The 17,993-nt window shown below is 33.3% G+C and overlaps 4 protein-coding genes across 6 annotated transcripts; 2 read left to right on the top strand and 2 right to left on the bottom strand.

Moving 5' to 3' along the window:
- Positions 1 to 607: 607 nt before the first annotated feature.
- LOC111314537 (tRNase Z TRZ2, chloroplastic-like) lies at positions 608 to 4,195 on the bottom strand. Of its 2 annotated transcripts, XM_089752465.1 has the most exons (9): positions 3,637 to 4,152; positions 3,279 to 3,441; positions 3,134 to 3,204; positions 2,763 to 2,858; positions 2,568 to 2,681; positions 1,727 to 1,795; positions 1,564 to 1,638; positions 860 to 991; positions 608 to 746 (listed from the first exon to the last, which is right to left on the bottom strand). In XM_089752465.1, the coding sequence occupies exons 1-8, from the start codon at positions 4,018 to 4,020 to the stop codon at positions 902 to 904; spliced, it is 1,062 nt and encodes a 353-aa protein (XP_089608591.1). In that variant the 5' UTR covers positions 4,021 to 4,152; the 3' UTR covers positions 608 to 746; positions 860 to 901. The 2 variants fall into 2 exon arrangements, with proteins under 2 accessions (XP_089608591.1, XP_022771722.2); XM_022915987.2 differs by lacking the exon at positions 608 to 746 and having other exon boundaries at positions 756 to 991; positions 3,637 to 4,195.
- A 54-nt stretch (positions 4,196 to 4,249) lies between these two features.
- On the top strand, positions 4,250 to 5,603 carry LOC111314538 (eukaryotic translation initiation factor 1A-like). Of its 2 annotated transcripts, none has more exons than XM_022915989.2 (2): positions 4,250 to 4,382; positions 4,923 to 5,603. In XM_022915989.2, exon 2 carries the CDS (start codon positions 4,946 to 4,948, stop codon positions 5,372 to 5,374), a length of 429 nt encoding a protein of 142 aa, XP_022771724.1. In that variant the 5' UTR covers positions 4,250 to 4,382; positions 4,923 to 4,945; the 3' UTR covers positions 5,375 to 5,603. The 2 variants fall into 2 exon arrangements, with proteins under 2 accessions (XP_022771724.1, XP_022771726.1); XM_022915991.2 differs by lacking the exon at positions 4,250 to 4,382 and adding an exon at positions 4,418 to 4,549.
- Positions 5,604 to 5,749: 146 nt separating this feature from the next.
- On the bottom strand, positions 5,750 to 7,996 carry LOC111314536 (protein IQ-DOMAIN 33-like). The gene is made up of 6 exons (XM_022915986.2): positions 7,646 to 7,996; positions 7,287 to 7,568; positions 6,882 to 7,088; positions 6,600 to 6,713; positions 6,140 to 6,514; positions 5,750 to 6,058 (listed from the first exon to the last, which is right to left on the bottom strand). Exons 1-6 carry the CDS (start codon positions 7,712 to 7,714, stop codon positions 6,032 to 6,034), a joined length of 1,074 nt encoding a protein of 357 aa, XP_022771721.2. The 5' UTR covers positions 7,715 to 7,996; the 3' UTR covers positions 5,750 to 6,031.
- A 3,323-nt stretch (positions 7,997 to 11,319) lies between these two features.
- Positions 11,320 to 17,647, top strand: LOC111314533 (transcription initiation factor TFIID subunit 6-like). The gene is made up of 12 exons (XM_022915976.2): positions 11,320 to 11,607; positions 11,887 to 11,973; positions 12,532 to 12,633; positions 12,722 to 12,830; positions 13,232 to 13,332; positions 13,419 to 13,556; positions 13,654 to 13,749; positions 13,974 to 14,098; positions 14,701 to 14,833; positions 15,601 to 15,726; positions 15,796 to 15,907; positions 17,196 to 17,647. The coding sequence occupies exons 1-12, from the start codon at positions 11,482 to 11,484 to the stop codon at positions 17,561 to 17,563; spliced, it is 1,623 nt and encodes a 540-aa protein (XP_022771711.2). The 5' UTR covers positions 11,320 to 11,481; the 3' UTR covers positions 17,564 to 17,647.
- The last annotated feature ends 346 nt before the right edge of the window (positions 17,648 to 17,993 follow it).

The following is a 17,993-nucleotide window of genomic DNA, read 5'->3' as shown; positions in this document are numbered from 1 at the left end:
AAATATCGAAATCAAATCAGTCAAATTAAAATGCAAATATTAATTATTAATTTATTTTAATCTGAACTATAAATTATATCATTTGAAAGTGATTTTATTTTCAAAAAAAAAAAAACTCCAAACAATTTGAATATAATATATATAATATAAATCTGATATGATCTAAATTTAAAATGATTCAAATTTGAGATAATTCAAACCCGAAATCACTTAACCTAAATCCACAAATCCACCCATTTGCTACCTCTAAAATTCATGATCTGAACATGAAATGACTCAACTTGAATCCATGAATCTGCCCGTTTGCCACCTCTAGGATATACGAGTGTAACACATCATCCTAACGTATCGACTGTGCCAACTAGGACTCTTTTGAGGCATCTTAAAAATAAAACATGCGCACTGCAGATGGTATAAGGTAAAATGGACAAAAGCATTAGCGTGCAACTTCTAGATGTATTGAATGATGCTTCCATTGATAAGAACCTCATGAGCTGTCGTTTTGAAGATGTGCCTGATGAGCTTAGGTGGACAAATCAATGAACAGATTCATGTCATTGCATCCACAGGGCCATCCTGGTAGAAATTGCAGAGGTGTTGCTGCACTACTGCTCTGGAAATCACAAAGATATGATAACCACAGGCATTGCCAGATAGGTAAATTAAATCAGTCTATATTTCCTTGATGATACCCTTTTCTTTCTCCTAGTTCATCCTGGTATCCTATTTTAATCAGTTAAAAGAACCTGCAAAAATTTAACAACAATGCACATCGTGAACAGATTTCTATTAAATCAGAATAACTTTTGTGTATACCATCCATATATTACAAAAGGAAAAATTGCATGTCTTTCCTCACTTCTTCTATCCTCTTAACTCATTATATCCGCTGAAAGCACGACTATGAGTGCATTGATTTGAAACCCTCTGTTAGAGGAACCACCTTTGCTGACACTTTAGCCTGCAACTTAGAAACAGCTTGACGAATGTCCTGTAATATGGAATGATGATCATCACATAATATAAAGTTGTAATATGGCTGTTTCCTGCAATAATGTAGCAGATGTATTTCCTCATGCAGGTTTATCAAAATTTTTATCTGATGCACCATTTCAGCGAACTGCTAGCATATTTAAAAGGGTGGAGAAAGCAGGTCTATAATACTAAGCCCTGAGGAAACATTTTTGGATTAAGATGAAAGCAATAACTAACCACAATTGCAACGTTTAATTATGACTTGAATTCCTTTTACTCTATTTTCAGCAGGAAAAAAGAAAAGAGCTGCTTGGCAAGCTGCATCATCTACATGTTTAAACATACAATTTAGCATCATCTACCATACTGCAAGATGGAGTGAACCTCAATTCAGATGATAAACCATTTAGCTAAACTATTTGGAATGTTATTCTCCAAGGAAGATTTTATGTCAATCAGTTCCACCTCCCTAGTAAGCTGACAATCACATTGTAGCATTTGAGAAGCTTAGCAGCTGACATAGATGTGTTAGATGTTTACCCTTTCTGGACAATGTAATAAAAACAAGTCATTCAATTAAATGATTACCTCTATACTGTAGCGAGAAGAGAAATGAGTTAACAAGACAGCCTTATTTCTGATCCATTGAGCATGTTCAATGATCTGAAATTTTGGCATCAAATGAAGTTAAAACTTAAAAGTCATTAATAATGTTGTAACAATAGAATGGGCGAATCAACATCAAGCATACCTCAAGTAAATGAGTATGACCATGTTTTCTTGCATGATCAATGTTATAATCTTCATCGAGGAAAGTTGCCTGTTAAAAATGTTTCCACATCAGATACGTGAAGACTATAAATTACACAAATTTGTGAATGTTGGTCCAAGGACAGGAGGGAAAAAGAACAGAATATTAACATTGTGTGTAATGATTTCAACCATGAGATCAGTGTAAAGATAAGCGGAGCTTTCTTTTCTTTTTCTTTTTTTTTTCTTTTTGCTTTTCTTGAGCATGTCAAATATACTCTCTTTTCATAACAGCTGCAACTTTCAAAATCTTATGGCCAGAGAAAGGCCAATTAAATCACAGAAAACTGCTATATAGGCTAGAACAGATCTCAGAAAATTAGTGCAAATTACTTGAAAACCTATGACTTGGCAGAGTTCAGGTCCACTATTAGATAGGATAGGGTCCATGATCAATGAAACTGACTTGTACTAATGAAATGATTACCTTACAGTTAGATATTAGAAGAAAAAAGAAATGATTCAGAAGGTGCAGGTATAGTAGTCTGATTGTTATGTGTGAGTTTACAGCAAAGCTCACATCTGTTATAAATGCTAGAAGGTATGCCATATTGGCATGTGACACTTAGCAGCAGGAGCATAACACAAATTAATCATGGATTTTACAAAGCATTGTACTTGTTTCATCCAATTCCACTTTCCTTAACATTGACTCATGTCTCAGATTATGCTACTAGTTGCAACATGAAGTGGGCAATCTTAACACAGATGTTGCAACAAATATTTTCAGCACACAGCTAACAAGGGAAAAGAAGATGGAAAAGTTTGTATTCAGTCCATACCTCAGTTATAAGAATTTTGGCCCTTAAGGCATCTGCATTACGTGGATCAAGCATGTATTCTGCTGTTGTATCCCCTGTAAATGCCACTTCTGGAGACAAAACGATGTCTGTGATCTGTAAAGGAAGGTTTCAAGTCAAATAAATGCCAAAAACTAAAATAAAATTAGGCCACTCTATTTTGCTGAAGCTACGGACCTCAACACCGGACTTCTTCAATTTCTCAATCTGTTTCCCTTTCAGATGAATGTACTGCTTCTTCAGCTTTTTTCTAACAGAGTATATGACATAACCCTGGAAAAGACCAACTAATGTCATACTCTAAACTGTAAAGCATCCAAACGTTAAACAACAGAGATAACAAATTCATCACCCATGTTTAAAACCTCGATAATGAATTTTCCAAGGGCAAAAACTTATGAGCCACGTATTTTCATGCACATTCCACTAACAACTCAAAGATGGATTCACCTTTTTGGCTCAAGGGTTTCAAAGTTCCTAATTCATAGCTTATATATTCTCTTCTACATAAATTTATATGATTCAGAAGAATAATTGGCAAGGCATACCTGGCTTGGTATAACATGGTGAGTTCTGAATGGTCGGACAACAATATCATGCCGCAGTTCATATGTTTCACCTGAAAAAGCTTTCTAAACTCATCTTAAAGATAAACATGAAAAAACAAATAAAATTGTAATGGAAGCAACATACCGACATCAAGTGCGACCAAATCAAGGTTGAGTTCCACTTGTCCCATTGTCCTGTGAATATCCAACAGCTTCTCCACATCTTCTTTGATACATGGAGGTACAAATACTATTGGAGGCTTTAAGTTGTACAGACCACGGCTAGCTACATACATTGGCAGCCCACCCTGAGCCAGTAAATACCATATGAGATTATAGTAATACCCAGAACTTAAAACTTGAAGCAAATAATTCGAGATAACCAAAAAAACTGAAAGGTTCAACAATTTTCAAGTAACCCATGTTCAAGCAATGAACCTGGTTCTAATTTTGACTTAAAGCTAGCTAAAAACAGCATCTTTTGGCCAAATTATGGAACTTACAATGTGATCAAGATGTGCATGAGTAATGAAAACGAAATTCTGCTGAATAGCACGAGAAGGGCACCTCCCAATATCAAAAGCAGACTTCAATTCAGGAACTATGACACAGGTTTCATGGCCGCCAATAGAGAGTCCTTCAATGAAGTAACCTTCAACTTCAATACCCTTTTTAGTGACAGCTGCTCTGGCTTTGCGGTACTCTTCTTCTTCATCTATAGCGCGGCTAATTTTGGATAAATAGCCGGAGGTTTTGAAGGAGTTGAAGGGGCTGGCTTGGGTTCGGGAAGCGAGGTTTTTGTGGGGTTGGTGAGGGGGAGAAATGGGGTGGTGGAATGGGAAAATTGAGGGGAGTTTGGAGGGTGAAATGAGGACAGAGACTTGCATTTTTTTCCTGAGATGGGAATGAGAGGAAAATGCATATAAATTTTGAAAAAAAGAATTAACAAGCGAAGAGAACTGAGTGGGTTTAACTGAGGTTTATCAGTTTCACCGTTTTTGCTCTCCGCTTGTGGTGCTTTTCGCTGGAAACGACCTCCGCAGAAAGAGAAATCGCAACGCTGCGTTTTGATAAGGTAAAGCCAAGTATATCTAGATTAGAGCATAGAGAGAGTCCGGCCTTGTCTGACAAAATTCGGCCTGGCCCAATAACAGTGTGTTAATATGATAAACAGGTCCAGGGTAGGGTCTGGAGTTCGGAAAGAGAATCAGATTCGTTTCTATCACCTTCTATTATCAACAACACAAAGGTATTTCTTTATTTTCTCTATTTTCACTTTCTTTGATTAATTTCTCGCTTATTTTTTCTTCAATTTTTCGTTAATTAATTGCTTTACCCTTCTGTGTGTGTAAATTGATCCCTTTTTCTTTGTTTTCCTGAAATTTTAACTTTTAGGGTTATGTCCTGATTATTGAGGTTCTATTTTAATTTCTTGATCTTATTTATTTTACTAATTCAAGCATGATTTCTACCATGTCCTTTTTCTTATTTGTTTCATATTTACTGGAATTATTTTCCTAACTGCTTTTTCTTCTGCTCTTTCATTATTTGCTTTGAATTTGAACTGTACTTTCGGCTATTAAATAAAAAAAAAAACTATAAATTGTCACAAATTGTAATAAGTAATTAACAGCCCTAGGAATTTTTATTATGAGATAAGAATTGTTGGAATTTCTAGTTTGTTTCGAATGTGATGCTGTTTCTGTTTTAATTTTGTTAAATTCAGTTTCATAATAATTTCAATTTCTTGAGCTTTCTGGCGAATTTATAATATCTGGTTTTTTCTTAGGCACATCACAACAGGAAGAAACCATGCCAAAGAACAAGGGAAAGGGAGGAAAGAACAGAAAGAGAGGCAAGAATGAAGCAGATGATGAAAAGCGTGAACTTGTGTTCAAGGAAGATGGGCAAGAGTATGCCCAAGTGCTTCGTATGCTAGGCAATGGCCGTTGCGAAGCCACGTGCATTGATGGCACCAAGCGCCTTTGCCATATCCGTGGAAAGATGCACAAGAAGGTTTGGATTGCTGCTGGTGATATAATTCTTGTTGGGCTTCGTGACTATCAGGATGACAAGGCTGACGTGATCCTTAAGTACATGCCTGATGAAGCAAGACTCTTGAAAGCATATGGTGAGCTTCCAGAAAACACGCGACTTAATGAAGGTATTGTCGATGAGGAGGATGAAGGAGGTGCAGATGATTATGTCGAGTTTGAAGATGAAGATATAGATAAAATCTAGGGTTTCGGAATTGGTATTGTTTGAATCATGTGTTTAAATGTTAGAAGAAAGATACGGATGCTGCTGGTGGCTACTGTTAAGAAGCCTACAATGTGGGATTTCTCCCATATGGCACAAGTTTAGATTTATAAGTGGTGAATGTATGTTGTTAATTTTACTCAAAAGTGTGTTCCTTATCTCAAATATACTTTTATAGAGATGATAATGTAATTTAAGCTTATTATGAGCATTTTGTCACTGTTTGATACTGATAGTTAATGCGTTAGTGGGAGCCGTAGGTTAAGTGCAGCCTTGTGTGAAGTAGGATGCATAGATATGTACAGCATGCATTAGCTCCTGCATGAGATTGATTCGGTGTGTGGGTTTCACTCATTTGCAACGTGAATATCAGATCCTTTGCAGTGTACAAGTTCAGCTAAACAACTGATACTTAGTAGTTAAATACTCAAGGAATTTAGAGGTTAAACGATAGTTTAGTGACAGCATTTACAGGAATTCAACCATTCTGTTGAAGCCACACATAAAACAGAGTAAGTCTTAGCACTAGTAGGAACTTACTTTTTTCTTGACACAATAAAAATCCATAGGTCAAGGGGTTAAAGGATCCAGCGACAGTTTGATCCTTAGCATTGTTGCATTTGATTTCTTTCTGGCCTCCTAATCGCTTGCTCTTAATCCTTTTACCTGCAACAATATTATAATCAGGTTTGCATTAGAGTGTTAAACTGTTAATAAATAGGAACCATACAGCTATTAGCATCCAACCTTTCCAGATTCTTTCGATAGCTGATAGCTAGGTACAGTTTTCCTCCTCGATATGCTTCTTGTAGCTTCAAGCATGTTCTTTGATGGCCTGTAGCCATCAATTTCCTTAGGAGTTGTCACTGATAAGCTTTCTAGCCGGACGGATACTTCATTAGATCCGCAACTTTCTTCCTCTTCACCTATTACGTCTATAATTCCTTTACGGACAACAAATCTTCGATTGTAGTCCACTGGTTCAAATTGCTTGCTTGTATTCTTTTCAACTAATGAGCTCGCTGGAACAAGGGTTGCCATCCACCGTTCTACCCAGCCCCAGCTCAGGTTCTGTTCCTTGCCATCAGGTTTTGCTTGTTTTCTCTTTGAGCAGGTTCGCAGCTACAAAAGAATCGGATATAGTTACAATAGTTCAGCTTAAACTTGTATTTCTCTTTCCTTCTTTAGGCAAATATGCTAGTTTTACCTGCTGAGAAAAAGCATAGGCCAGAGCTCTCTCACGCCTGGTCATTGCTTCCAGTTTATTCTGAATCCTCATTTTTGATATGTTACTGCTTACTGTGCTATCATCCCAGTCTTCCTGTTATTTCAGGTCGTAAAACGAAGAAGAATCAAGTAAAATCCCCATTATTGAGATCAGAACGCAACTTAGCATTGTATACTTGAGAATATTAAGATCATCACTGAAACTGGTTTGATTCAAGTTGTGGAATTTGTAAAACTAAGTGTGCATTGCTGTTTGTGTTACCTTTATCCTTAAAACCTGAGCTTTTGGTTTTTGTTGCACTCGGTGATGTACTGCGTTGCTTTCTTCTTGAACTGAGAAAACTTCCATAGAATTTCCAGTTTGAACTTCAATTGATGTACCGATAGACTCCCTACTTGGACTTTCGTTTCCTGTGAGAGGCTCCTGTTTGTCGTCCTTTGTTTTCATTTCTGTATTTTGACGCCTAGCCTAAAATTCAAGAACCAAAATAACACAGAATTCAGACCCTCAAATTCATTAAAGTAGATAGACATGAACTAAATATGAGCAATTTATTTGCCCTTAGAACGCAGATGTATTTGCCATGCGAGGTTTCAGACCTAGAGAACGTTTTTCCGATAAATAAAGAAAAGCATGTAAATTGATCAATTTGCCGGGGAATCAAACCAGAAAGTGTCTAAATGCTGACTGAATAACCATGGCTGCATCTTCTTCATGTAATTGTTTGGAAATTGAGTTATGCTTTTCATCTGGTATATTTGGCTTGGGCTCATCACTCTGGTTTTCCCCTTGGTCCCTTAAGCCTTCTGGTATAGTCTGTATAACTGCGGCTTCCGAGCTATTAAATGAAGTTGAATCTTCCTCTGCAAGAACTGAATTAAATTCATCGCCGCAGAGGTATGATCTGACTGAACTCCACCTTTTCTTATCCGCCGCATAACTTCTTGCCTGATGGGGTCAAAATACAAATAACTACTATAGAAATTCACTGCTTACGAGGCTTCAAGAAAAGGTAGGAAACTTACTGCATTGCTGTCTTGTGTTGACCTGTTCCTAGAGAAGATGCTTCTAACCAGCTCTCCAGTGATACCCATCTCAATTCTGAATTCAGCAATTCAATGAATAGAATTCTCAGATGTTCTGTCTCCAATTATATTGACAACCACTACAGATTCCTTGAATCATTATTGGTTTTGAGAAAAGAAAATTAAAGCTGAAAAATGCCTGTGTGACATTCTTCAGTCAGTCAGTCATTGTTGCAGGCCACCCTTCACTGAATAATACTTAATAATGTTATCAGTAAATCGCTAATCTACTATTTAGTATTACAATAATCCATATTTAGCTGTAATTAAGATAGAAAACCTGTTGGGTTTAAGAGCTTTAGAGCTGGACTTGGTCCTTTAAAACCACAAAATAATAGAAACTGATAAAAAAGTAAAGATTAGATAGAAAAGATAGGTTTGAGGGACTGCATAGGTTTTTTTTTTTTTTTTCCCCCTTCAATTATATCACTTTTTGCACATGGCTTGCAGCAGATTGCCCAAAAAAAAGGTTTGCTTGCTATTGGGGGTTATGTCTGTTGCTTTTTGGTTACTTCTCCTGCCATTTCAGTGACTCTTATTGGATTTCAGCTGCTCATTTTGTCAACCTGAAAATCATTTCAATCCTGACAGTTCCATGGATTCCTACCATTCCAAGTTGTTTCCATTAGTCATTTATCAAATGCCAAACATTTCTCTTGCATTGTTGTGGAAAAGTGGAAATGGGAATAGGTGATCATTACTTGCTATGTTTGGATCTTAAGACCATTTGAGTTTTTGGGTTATCAGAAAGTGCTGATTATCTGTGTGATTTTTCATGGTCGCCAGCAATTAATGGACTCCAACTAGTGGTCCAGATTGACCAAGTTTGTTGATCTAAACATCCCATGCATCCATCCGAACAAGATGAGATCATTTATGCCTGCAAGAAACTGATTCGAGATGCTTTGTTTGACACTTCAAAGGATTAATATTGAACTCCAGGGCTAGAACATGCAGGGAAATGTTAAGTTAGGCCCAAAATTTGGCTTGAAATAATTGAATTATTATAAGTAAAAGTTGTAGCCATACCCCCTGAAAACATTGATGTATATGTCGCAACAAATCGTTTTGGTATGTAGCAGCTGGTATCATTAAAAAAAAAAATGAAAAACAGTTGTGATCTGAAATCTACTCTTTATATTAAAAGAATCCCAAAGGGATTAAGAGAGAGACACTTACACTAACATTTGAGTTTTAAAGTATATTGTATATTTGATTGTGGTTTGTGGTGTTTTTATAGACAAAAACTCAAGAATAATTGGTTTATTTGTGGGCTGTGAATTTGTAATAAATTTTTGGGGTTGGATTTCAGATTGAATCTTTTTAATTTAGACTTCAAGCTTAGAAGTTAAGTTTGTCAAATAAAAAAGATAGTTTAGACCTAAAGTATTGAAAAGATTCTTATGAAAAGTGAAGAGAGAATTCAAAATTTATTTTGTTTAGATATATTTATTATTAAATATAAATTATGAAAATATTTAAATTATAATAAAAATTAAACTAAAAAAATAAAAAATATATTTTCTATTTGGCACACTTAGCTTTCAACCTTAAAGCCAAATAAAAAAATAATAAAGCATAAACTTAAACAGTGAAAAAATATAATAAAGCCAAATAAAAAATATAATAAGACCTAAATTAAAAAAGTGAAAAAAAATATAATAAAGCCTAAATTAATAAAATGAAAATTATGGTTTTTAATTATATAAATTAAACAAAATGAAACAATAATTATTTAAAAAATATTTCTTAAAAGGATTTTTTTTTTAGAAAGTTAAAAGTTTCATTTTTTTAAAATATTTTCTGAAATAAAAATAATTATGGATTCTAAAAAATGTTGAGAGGATCCAAAATTTATTTTTGTTTTGATATATTTATTATTAAATATAAAATATTAAAATATTAAACATATAACAAAAAACCAAAAAAATGTAATAGTAGCATATTAAATTTTTTAATTTTAATATATTTATAATATTTAACATGTAGATTAAAAATTTTATTATTATTTTTAAGTTAAAAATAATTATGTATATAAAAAATAATGAAAAAACCTTTAATAAAAATTAATTGACCCCAACGAAGTGGGGCCGAATTCTAGTTAATCAAAATAATAATAGAATGGCAGCCCACAAAACGATGCAATCCACCTTATATGTGAATGATGTTATCATCATAAATACGTACACAATAATATTGTTTTTGAAGCAATCACAAATTTTCACCTATCTTTAATTAATAATAAATTTCACCTCTTTAAAATTATATGTTTGATTAAAAAATTTTCCAGCAATATAAATTTGTGGGTTTAATAAACTAAATTGAATTATGCATGTAATGTTAAACTTTTTAACATTTCATGCATTATATATCAACATTAAATTCAAAGTTTTACTTGATGGGGACATGATACTTTGAAAAAGTAAAAAAGTTATTTTTTATATTTTTTTAAAGCAATAACAATTCTCTTTTTGGTAAGAAAAAAATTGAAGGGTTAATAAGTTGTTGAATATCTTAGATTTAGATAAAATATTTCGTATCTGATAATCTAAAATAAGTAATTACAGATCGTACATTTAAAATGACTCTAACAAACAACTATTAATAAGATTTGAACTCAAGATTTTTATATTAAAAAATATGAGTTTTAACTAATTAAATTTCCCATTTGTTGGCATGCAATAACAATTCCATCCAATGAAATATGTTCCTGAAAAGATTAGAAATGCAATTTATTTAAGACTTTCGTTGAAATGATTAACTTATAGGTAATAATCTTTCTTTTGGGCAATAGTAATAGAAATTGTAACAAAATAGTTATGCAAGACTAAATAGTTATGTTTTATGTAAAAAAAAATTTTTTTTTCAAACTTAAATATTCTAATGTTAAAATTTTTAATTAAAAATTTTCCACTAAACTATTATTGTATGTAGAGTAAATATTTATTAAAGAGAAACTTTTTTATGTTTAATTAAAATTAAATGGCAGAGTGTTAGACTCTAAGCGTTGTTTGATAAATTGGACAAATTTAACATTGAAAAATTAAATGCTGAATTTTTAGTTTTGAAAAATTAAATGCTGAATTTTTAGTTTTGAAAATTTTAAGTATTGAATTTATAATATAAAAATTGTTTAGTATGCTAAAAATTAAATGTTTAGTAGATTGTTCATTAATTGGTATAAAATAAATATATGATTTTATAATTATTTTTAATTTATAAAAGTTAAAAAAAAGAATAAATAGTTAAAAAACTATAAAATTAATGTAATTAAATTATATTTTTTCTTAAATAAAATTGACTTAATACATTAAAAAGTAGCTAAAAACTATTTAGTATTTTCAACATTTTTCATTAAATAATTTTTGAAAATGATTTATCAAACACAATGAAAAAATAAACCCATTTCCAATAATTTATCAAACACACTAATCATAATTCAATCCCTAACAATTTCAAATATAAAAAAAAACTTTTATTTTCGGCATTTTTCCTAAAAAGTATAAAAATTATATTTTTAATGAGTTTGATTTGGGCAAGGCCCTATTGCACAGCCCAACCAGAAACTAAACCCTACCTTTTTGTTTTTAATTCGATAATTCTCGAGACTCGACGAGAGCCTGAAAGTTCTCTCTCCTCTCTCAGCCCGGTCCCTGACTCTGCTCCAAATGAATTAAAAGTAGAGGGGCAACAAACAAGTAAAAGGCAGAAAAAAAGGAGAAACGAAAAATGAAACGTTGAAGTTCTAAATTCGGCGAAGAAGAAAGAAGAGAAAAATGAGCATAGTGGCTAAGGAAACGATCGAGGTGATAGCTCAAAGCATAGGCATAAATAATTTGTCAGCTGATGCTGCCCTTTCTCTTGCTCCCGATGTCGAATATCGCATGCGCGAGATTATGCAGGTTCTTTTCTTTTCTTTTTTGTTAAAATTCATCTTTGATGCTTTTTTCTTCCAAATAAACTAGTAGGTTTTATTTCCCAATCTTCGTTTATGTTTTGTTGTTTCTAATTTTTCCATATTGCGGATGGATTAGGGTTTTTAAATCTGATTAGTTGGTGATTTAGGTTGCTTTTCTTCGTTTTTTTTTTTAATTATAAGAAGATGGCATAATTTTACAAAAATTGAGGTGATTAACAATGTGTGCCTATAGTTTTAATTTTTTATTTTTGTAAAATTTCAGGAGGCAATCAAATGTATGCGTCACTCGAGGAGGACTACATTGACTACAGATGATGTTGATGGTGCACTTAGCTTAAGAAATGTTGAGGTTAGTTATGCAATACAACTTCATGTACCCTTTTAGCTTGTATATGTGTTAATCATAATTTCGTTGTTTGTATTTGTGTGTGATATGTGCGTGTGTTTTTAACGATAAAACACGTATGAAAATGCGAGCAATAAAATGAATGTATAGTTTTGGGGTAACCTTTCCTCTCGAACTTGGATGTTCTAACTTAGAGATTCACATAGCTGTTTTAATGGGAATGTTTCTGATGCTATGGTGCACGCTTATCATGTTTCTGATGGAAACATGCTGTGAGGGTAAAAAATTGTATTTTGTACCCAATAAATAAATGCAGTGGAGCCTGGCTTGAAGAATAAATAGCTAGTTAATGAGTTTGTTTGACAAGGTTGCATGATGTCAATATAGATTGTAAGTAGGATCAAAATTACTGTTTTGTGGGCTGATTGGCTGTGATTAACAATATAAAGATTTGCATATCATGATGAATAGAACATTTTCTGATTTACTTTAGTTATTATTTTTTTCTAACTTCAGAAAGTATGTTTTTCTTTAGTCTCACTATGTTTTTTCTTGCCTCAGCCAGTGTATGGCTTTGCATCTGGAGGTCCTTTGCAGTTCAAAAGGGCTGTTGGGCATAGGGATTTGTTTTACATTGATGATAAGGATGTGGATTTGAAAGATGTAAGAAATCACGGGCTACATTACTTGCATTTTGAGCTAAAATTGGTTGGGTGCTTGCTGAAGTTCCCTGTTTTTGTCCAACATGTAGGTTATCGAAGCTCCTTTACCAAAAGCCCCACTTGATACTGGAGTCGTTTGTCACTGGCTTGCTATTGAAGGAGTACAACCTGCTATTCCAGAAAATGCTCCTGTGGAAGGTCTGTCTAAAATTTAGAGGCATTAGCAGTAGTTGCTATTCTCAATCTTAATCTGATCCTCTTGGAATCTTGGTTTGTTAGCATAGAACATTCAAAATATGAATTTACTTTTCCTTTAATGAAAGGCCATGCATTTTGCCATATGTGTATCATTTTGTCATCTTCATCTGTGACAAAATAAGCATTTATTAGCATGGTTTTAGCATGTTGCAACTATGAATTCCTCAAGTTGTTTCTTGTATCAGGATACCGTGATTTTTCCTATTAATTTGTTTGTTTGACCATGTTTTCTGAAAATTTTCTCAGGACCAATAGAATACTGTATAGGATTTTTTAAATATGTTTTTTATATTAGCCAAAGTACTGGAACTAATAATTTGGTTGACTTGTTTTATCTGTAGTAATTGCTGCTCCTTCTAATGGCAAGACTTATGAACAAAAGGATGAACTTCCGGTTGACATTAAGTTACCTGTTAAGCATGTACTATCAAGGGAGCTTCAGGTATATAATTTACTATTGGTATTTTGTATTATATATTTTTAATATTTTTCCATTTATTTACTTGGTCTATGTTCTTTCTAGTGCAGCTCTATTTCGATAAAATCACGGAGCTCACTGTGAGAAAGTCGGATTCAGCCCTGTTTAAAGAAGCATTAGTGAGTTTGGCTACAGATTCTGGACTTCATCAATTAGTTCCTTATTTCACTTACTTCATAGCTAATGAGGTAATAATTTTTGGATTTTAGACAATAATATCGATTAGAAAGATGAACTAGAGCATTTATACATTTGTTGTTCATTTTGTTTCTCCAATAATATCAGGTTTCTCATGGTTTGAATGATTATTCTCTTCTATTTGCTTTGATGCGTGTTGTTTGGAGTCTTCTCCAGAATCCTCACATACACATAGAACCTTATGTAAGTTAATCTTTTTCCTATTGGATCTATGAATTGATAGTAAATATATTTGTCAAGGATTTAAATTAATTAATCTCTTTCTAACTCAATTGAACAAACCCCTATCACCTACTGGTTTGCTAAGTGAATCATTCTCTTGTCATAACTCTATAGGAGTGCTATCTGTCAAGGAATTAACAATTCTAAACTAAGAAGGAACATTTTCGTTTTTCTTGTCTTGCCAGCTGCACCAATTGATGCCATCTGTGGTGACCTGCCTTGTTTCCAAAAAGTTAGGGAACAGGATTGCTGACAACCACTGGGAACTGAGAGATTTTACGGCAAAGTTAGTTGCTTCAATATGCAAAAGGTGAAACTTCTAAAGTGTTTTCTATTCCATATTTGAAGGAAATGTCTTGAGTTGGATTTTTTTACTTCCAGTCATCTTCCCGTAGATGTTACTGTCAGTAAACTTTCTCTCTAGCAATATGTGATAAATGCGCTTATGTTATGTGGACTTTTACTGTGGTATCGATAATTGTGTAAACTGAGGTTTGATAAGGTACTTGTGGTAATCACTTAATTTCACTGGGTTGGGCATTGCATGGATTACTTTGTCCATTGACACAACTCTGCCCTGAGATTGGATCATCCAAAAACCTGTTATTTTGTGGTGCAAGAGATAAACCTTCTGCGACTTTAACTACAAAATGTGATCCTCTTAAGAAATTTGTCACATGATGGATTAATTGTTCCCAACATTCATTTATGTTGTTAAAGAGTAAGTTAGATGTAACTCGACCTCAGTTAGATAATCTAAACTAATACAAATTTATTTGGATGACCTTTCCATATCACTGCTGTCAACTTCCATACAGATACTCTCCATTTTTTTTCTTCGTGTTTTCTTTCTTTTTTTTTTTTTTTGAGTCAATCTTAAACCTGGAATTTAGGTTTTAAACATTGTTGCAGATTTGGCCATGTTTATAACACCCTTCAGACACGTCTTACAAAAACTTTGCTTAATGCACTTCTGGACCCAAAACGGGCATTGACTCAACACTATGGTGCAATTCAAGGGTTGGCAGCCCTAGGACCGAATGTGGTATATCCTCTTCTCACATATTTCATATACACTTAGTGCATATGTTAAGTTTACTTGTTGCGTAATGTCTTATGAACCTATTTGAATTCTATCAAAAGTTTATTTTTAAAGTAGTGGAATAGAAGAGAACATAAATTATTCCATATTCTTCTCCTTCCCTTTCCCCTTCTTTATGATTCTTAAGTTAGATTCATAATTGGACTACAAATAATAATTTGAGGACTATTATTCCTTTCCCTGTGAAATTGATGATGTTTGGTGATATGAAATGCCATTTCCCATCAATAAAATGTAAATTATTAAAGATTCATGATTTGACTATAAATAATAATTTGAGGACTATTATTCCTTTCCCTGTGAAACTGATGAAGTTTGGCAGTATGCAATGCCATTTCCCATCAATAAAATGTAAATTATTAACCATGGCATATAAGTGTCAAGTCTTGACAAAATATGGGAAGAGAGGATTATAATATTTCTTTCATAAATGTTTACTGCTCATCCAAGGCTGTCTTTAAATTCACTTCTCATTCAATATTTTGTCTCCTTTTCTGAGCATGAACAAAGAAGTGAGAAAAATATGAGTGATGTACATCTCTCTACAAAGGTGGTTGTTTCTTTTTATGCAAAGTTTCTACTCCCTGTCATTCAAGTCCTTGGGCAGAATTGTCAATATCTATTCTCAAGTATTTTCTGTTTGAGTTTTGAACATTTTGTTGCTATTCTAGTAATTTTATTCATTTATGAGCATCTTAATCCACAAACAGGTTCGTCTTCTTATTCTGCCAAATCTTGAGCCATACCTTCGACTCCTTGAACCAGAGTTGGTACTAGAGAAGCAAAAGAATGGGATGAAGAGATATGAAGCTTGGCGGGTTTATGGTGCCTTACTGGTGAGTATTGTTCTTGTTTAGTTTTTCATATTGAACACGGAAATTTTGACACAGATATGCTCTTGCCAGCATGCAGCAGGTCAAGGCATATATGATCGCCTCAAAATATTTCCACCTTTGCCATCACCTCCAGGCCATGCTAACTGGAAGTCCAGAGAAAAAGTTGTTACTGCAGTGCCAAGTAATATTGCTTCTTTTTTCTAAGATGCTCCTACTCACTGATGTTTAACCTCCAAAGTAGTGTGAGTTCAAGTTTTGAATGATGGATTGCTCAAATGATGCATGGTAAAAAGGATTTGAGGAAAAAAAAAGGTGCTCCAAGCAGGGACGAATACAGGATTTATGATCAGTGAGGAAAAATATTTTTAAGTTAATTTAGAAAATTTTTCTTTAAACTACAAATTAATATGAAAGATTACAAATAAAATTTGCAATGTATAATAAATCTGCAATAGAAACAATATTTTCACAGCTAAAATTAACTATGGTTCTTGACAAATATAGCCTAAACACTCTTTATAACATATATAAATCATCTTTCAATACACACGCATATCCATGCATATATATATTAATTTAATAGAATTTTACTTAAAGAATTCCTCAAGGTAGATAAAATCTGTGAAAGAATAAAAAAAAAAATCAGTATGTTTAGTTTTATCATTTACTTTTAATAGACAAATTGATTTAATTTCTTATTCATTATAATTTAGAGAATAACAAATGCCTCTTTTCTTATCTACAATGAAACTAAGAATGAATACATAAATCTCTTTTAGTTAAAGATGGTTTTTTATTTTTATTAATCCACAATCTATATGCTATCTATATGAACTGTAAATATAATACTAATATTATATATATATATATATATATATTATAATGAATTTGCCTACCACCCAAAGTGTAATTGTTCAAATTTGAGATAAACAACCAGAAAGTTATTGTATGAGCCTCAATTTAGTGGGGGCAAATATGATAAAAAAATTTTCAGTGGGAACAAAGCTTTGAATTTCTAGAACTTTTGAGATTTTTTCTAGTAAGCCTAAAAGAATTACAGGTATACATGTAATATGCTTCTGGCTGCCAAACAGATTTAACTCCATTATAAATCCTCTGACCTGCTTGGATATAAACCAAAGATGCTTCTGACCACAGAAAAAAAGATGCCAACCTGTTGTCCCATAAACAAAAACTTTCTGTCTTGTTCTTTTAGTTTGATTTTGTTTACTTCCTTTTGTTGCCTCTCATCATACTCTCTGATTGGTGTCATTGATAAGTTACTCAATTAGGGCATACTGATACCATGAGGTAGCTAGATCCCATGCTTTGTTTTGTCTCCATTTTTGCATTAATAACTCTAAACAAGCACTTTTAAGCACGCAACTTAGAAATGCTTGATGCCCAGTGTTTATCTTACTTCTTGAGTTTCAACTCAATACCTTCTTGCTTCCTGTTAAATGTTCAAGATAAACGCAAGGCGAGCATGGAGCCCTTGGAACACGAACCAGCCTTGAAGAAAATAGTAACTGATGGCCCAATTGGTTTGGTTTCAACCACCTCCTCACCATCTCCCATGCAAGGGGAAACAGTGGCACCACTTTCATCAGGTGACTTTGATTCGGAGCAGCCATCATCATCTGAAAAGATGCCCAATGATGAAAGGTCGGGCAATGGAATTGGAAAAGATGGTCAAACTTTGAAGATGTCAGCCATCCTTAATCAAATTTGGGAGGATGACTTGAATTCTGGACGTACATTGGTAACATTGTTGGAGCTGTTTGGTGAAAGCATTCTCTCCTTCATTCCAGCTCCTGAGATGTCTCTGTTTTTGTAACATGTTGCAGAATAGCAGATTTTTATTGTTGTTGGGGTAGGAATATCATCATTATCATAATTGAAGATAATTGTTTTAGTTTCTCTCTCTCTCTCCATGCGACTTTCTATCTAAATTTTCCCAGGCAATTGAACTGAATGATCTCCCTGTTCGTGCAATCCTGAATCATCCCTCAGTCTTCTAATAAAAAATTAAATAGAAACTCTTCCAATGTATATTATGACTATGAGTGGATTTACCCGTTATCTAAAAATAAACAAAGCTCTGTTCGAACTTTTATTTTATTCCAAGTAAAATTTAATTTTGTATTATTATCTGAAATGACTCTGTTCTAGCCGATTTATTACTTTAAGACAGTTTCTAGGTAACATGTAAATTTACTCCGACATGAACGTTAATTCCCCCAAAAAACATCGAACAAACTGTGTTC

This window comes from Durio zibethinus, chromosome 23 (genome assembly GCF_047325235.1).
Source record: "Durio zibethinus cultivar Kanyao isolate XHJ-2024 chromosome 23, ASM4732523v1, whole genome shotgun sequence".
NCBI lineage: Eukaryota > Viridiplantae > Streptophyta > Magnoliopsida > Malvales > Malvaceae > Durio > Durio zibethinus.
This window is presented reverse-complemented; position numbering and strand designations above follow the sequence as displayed.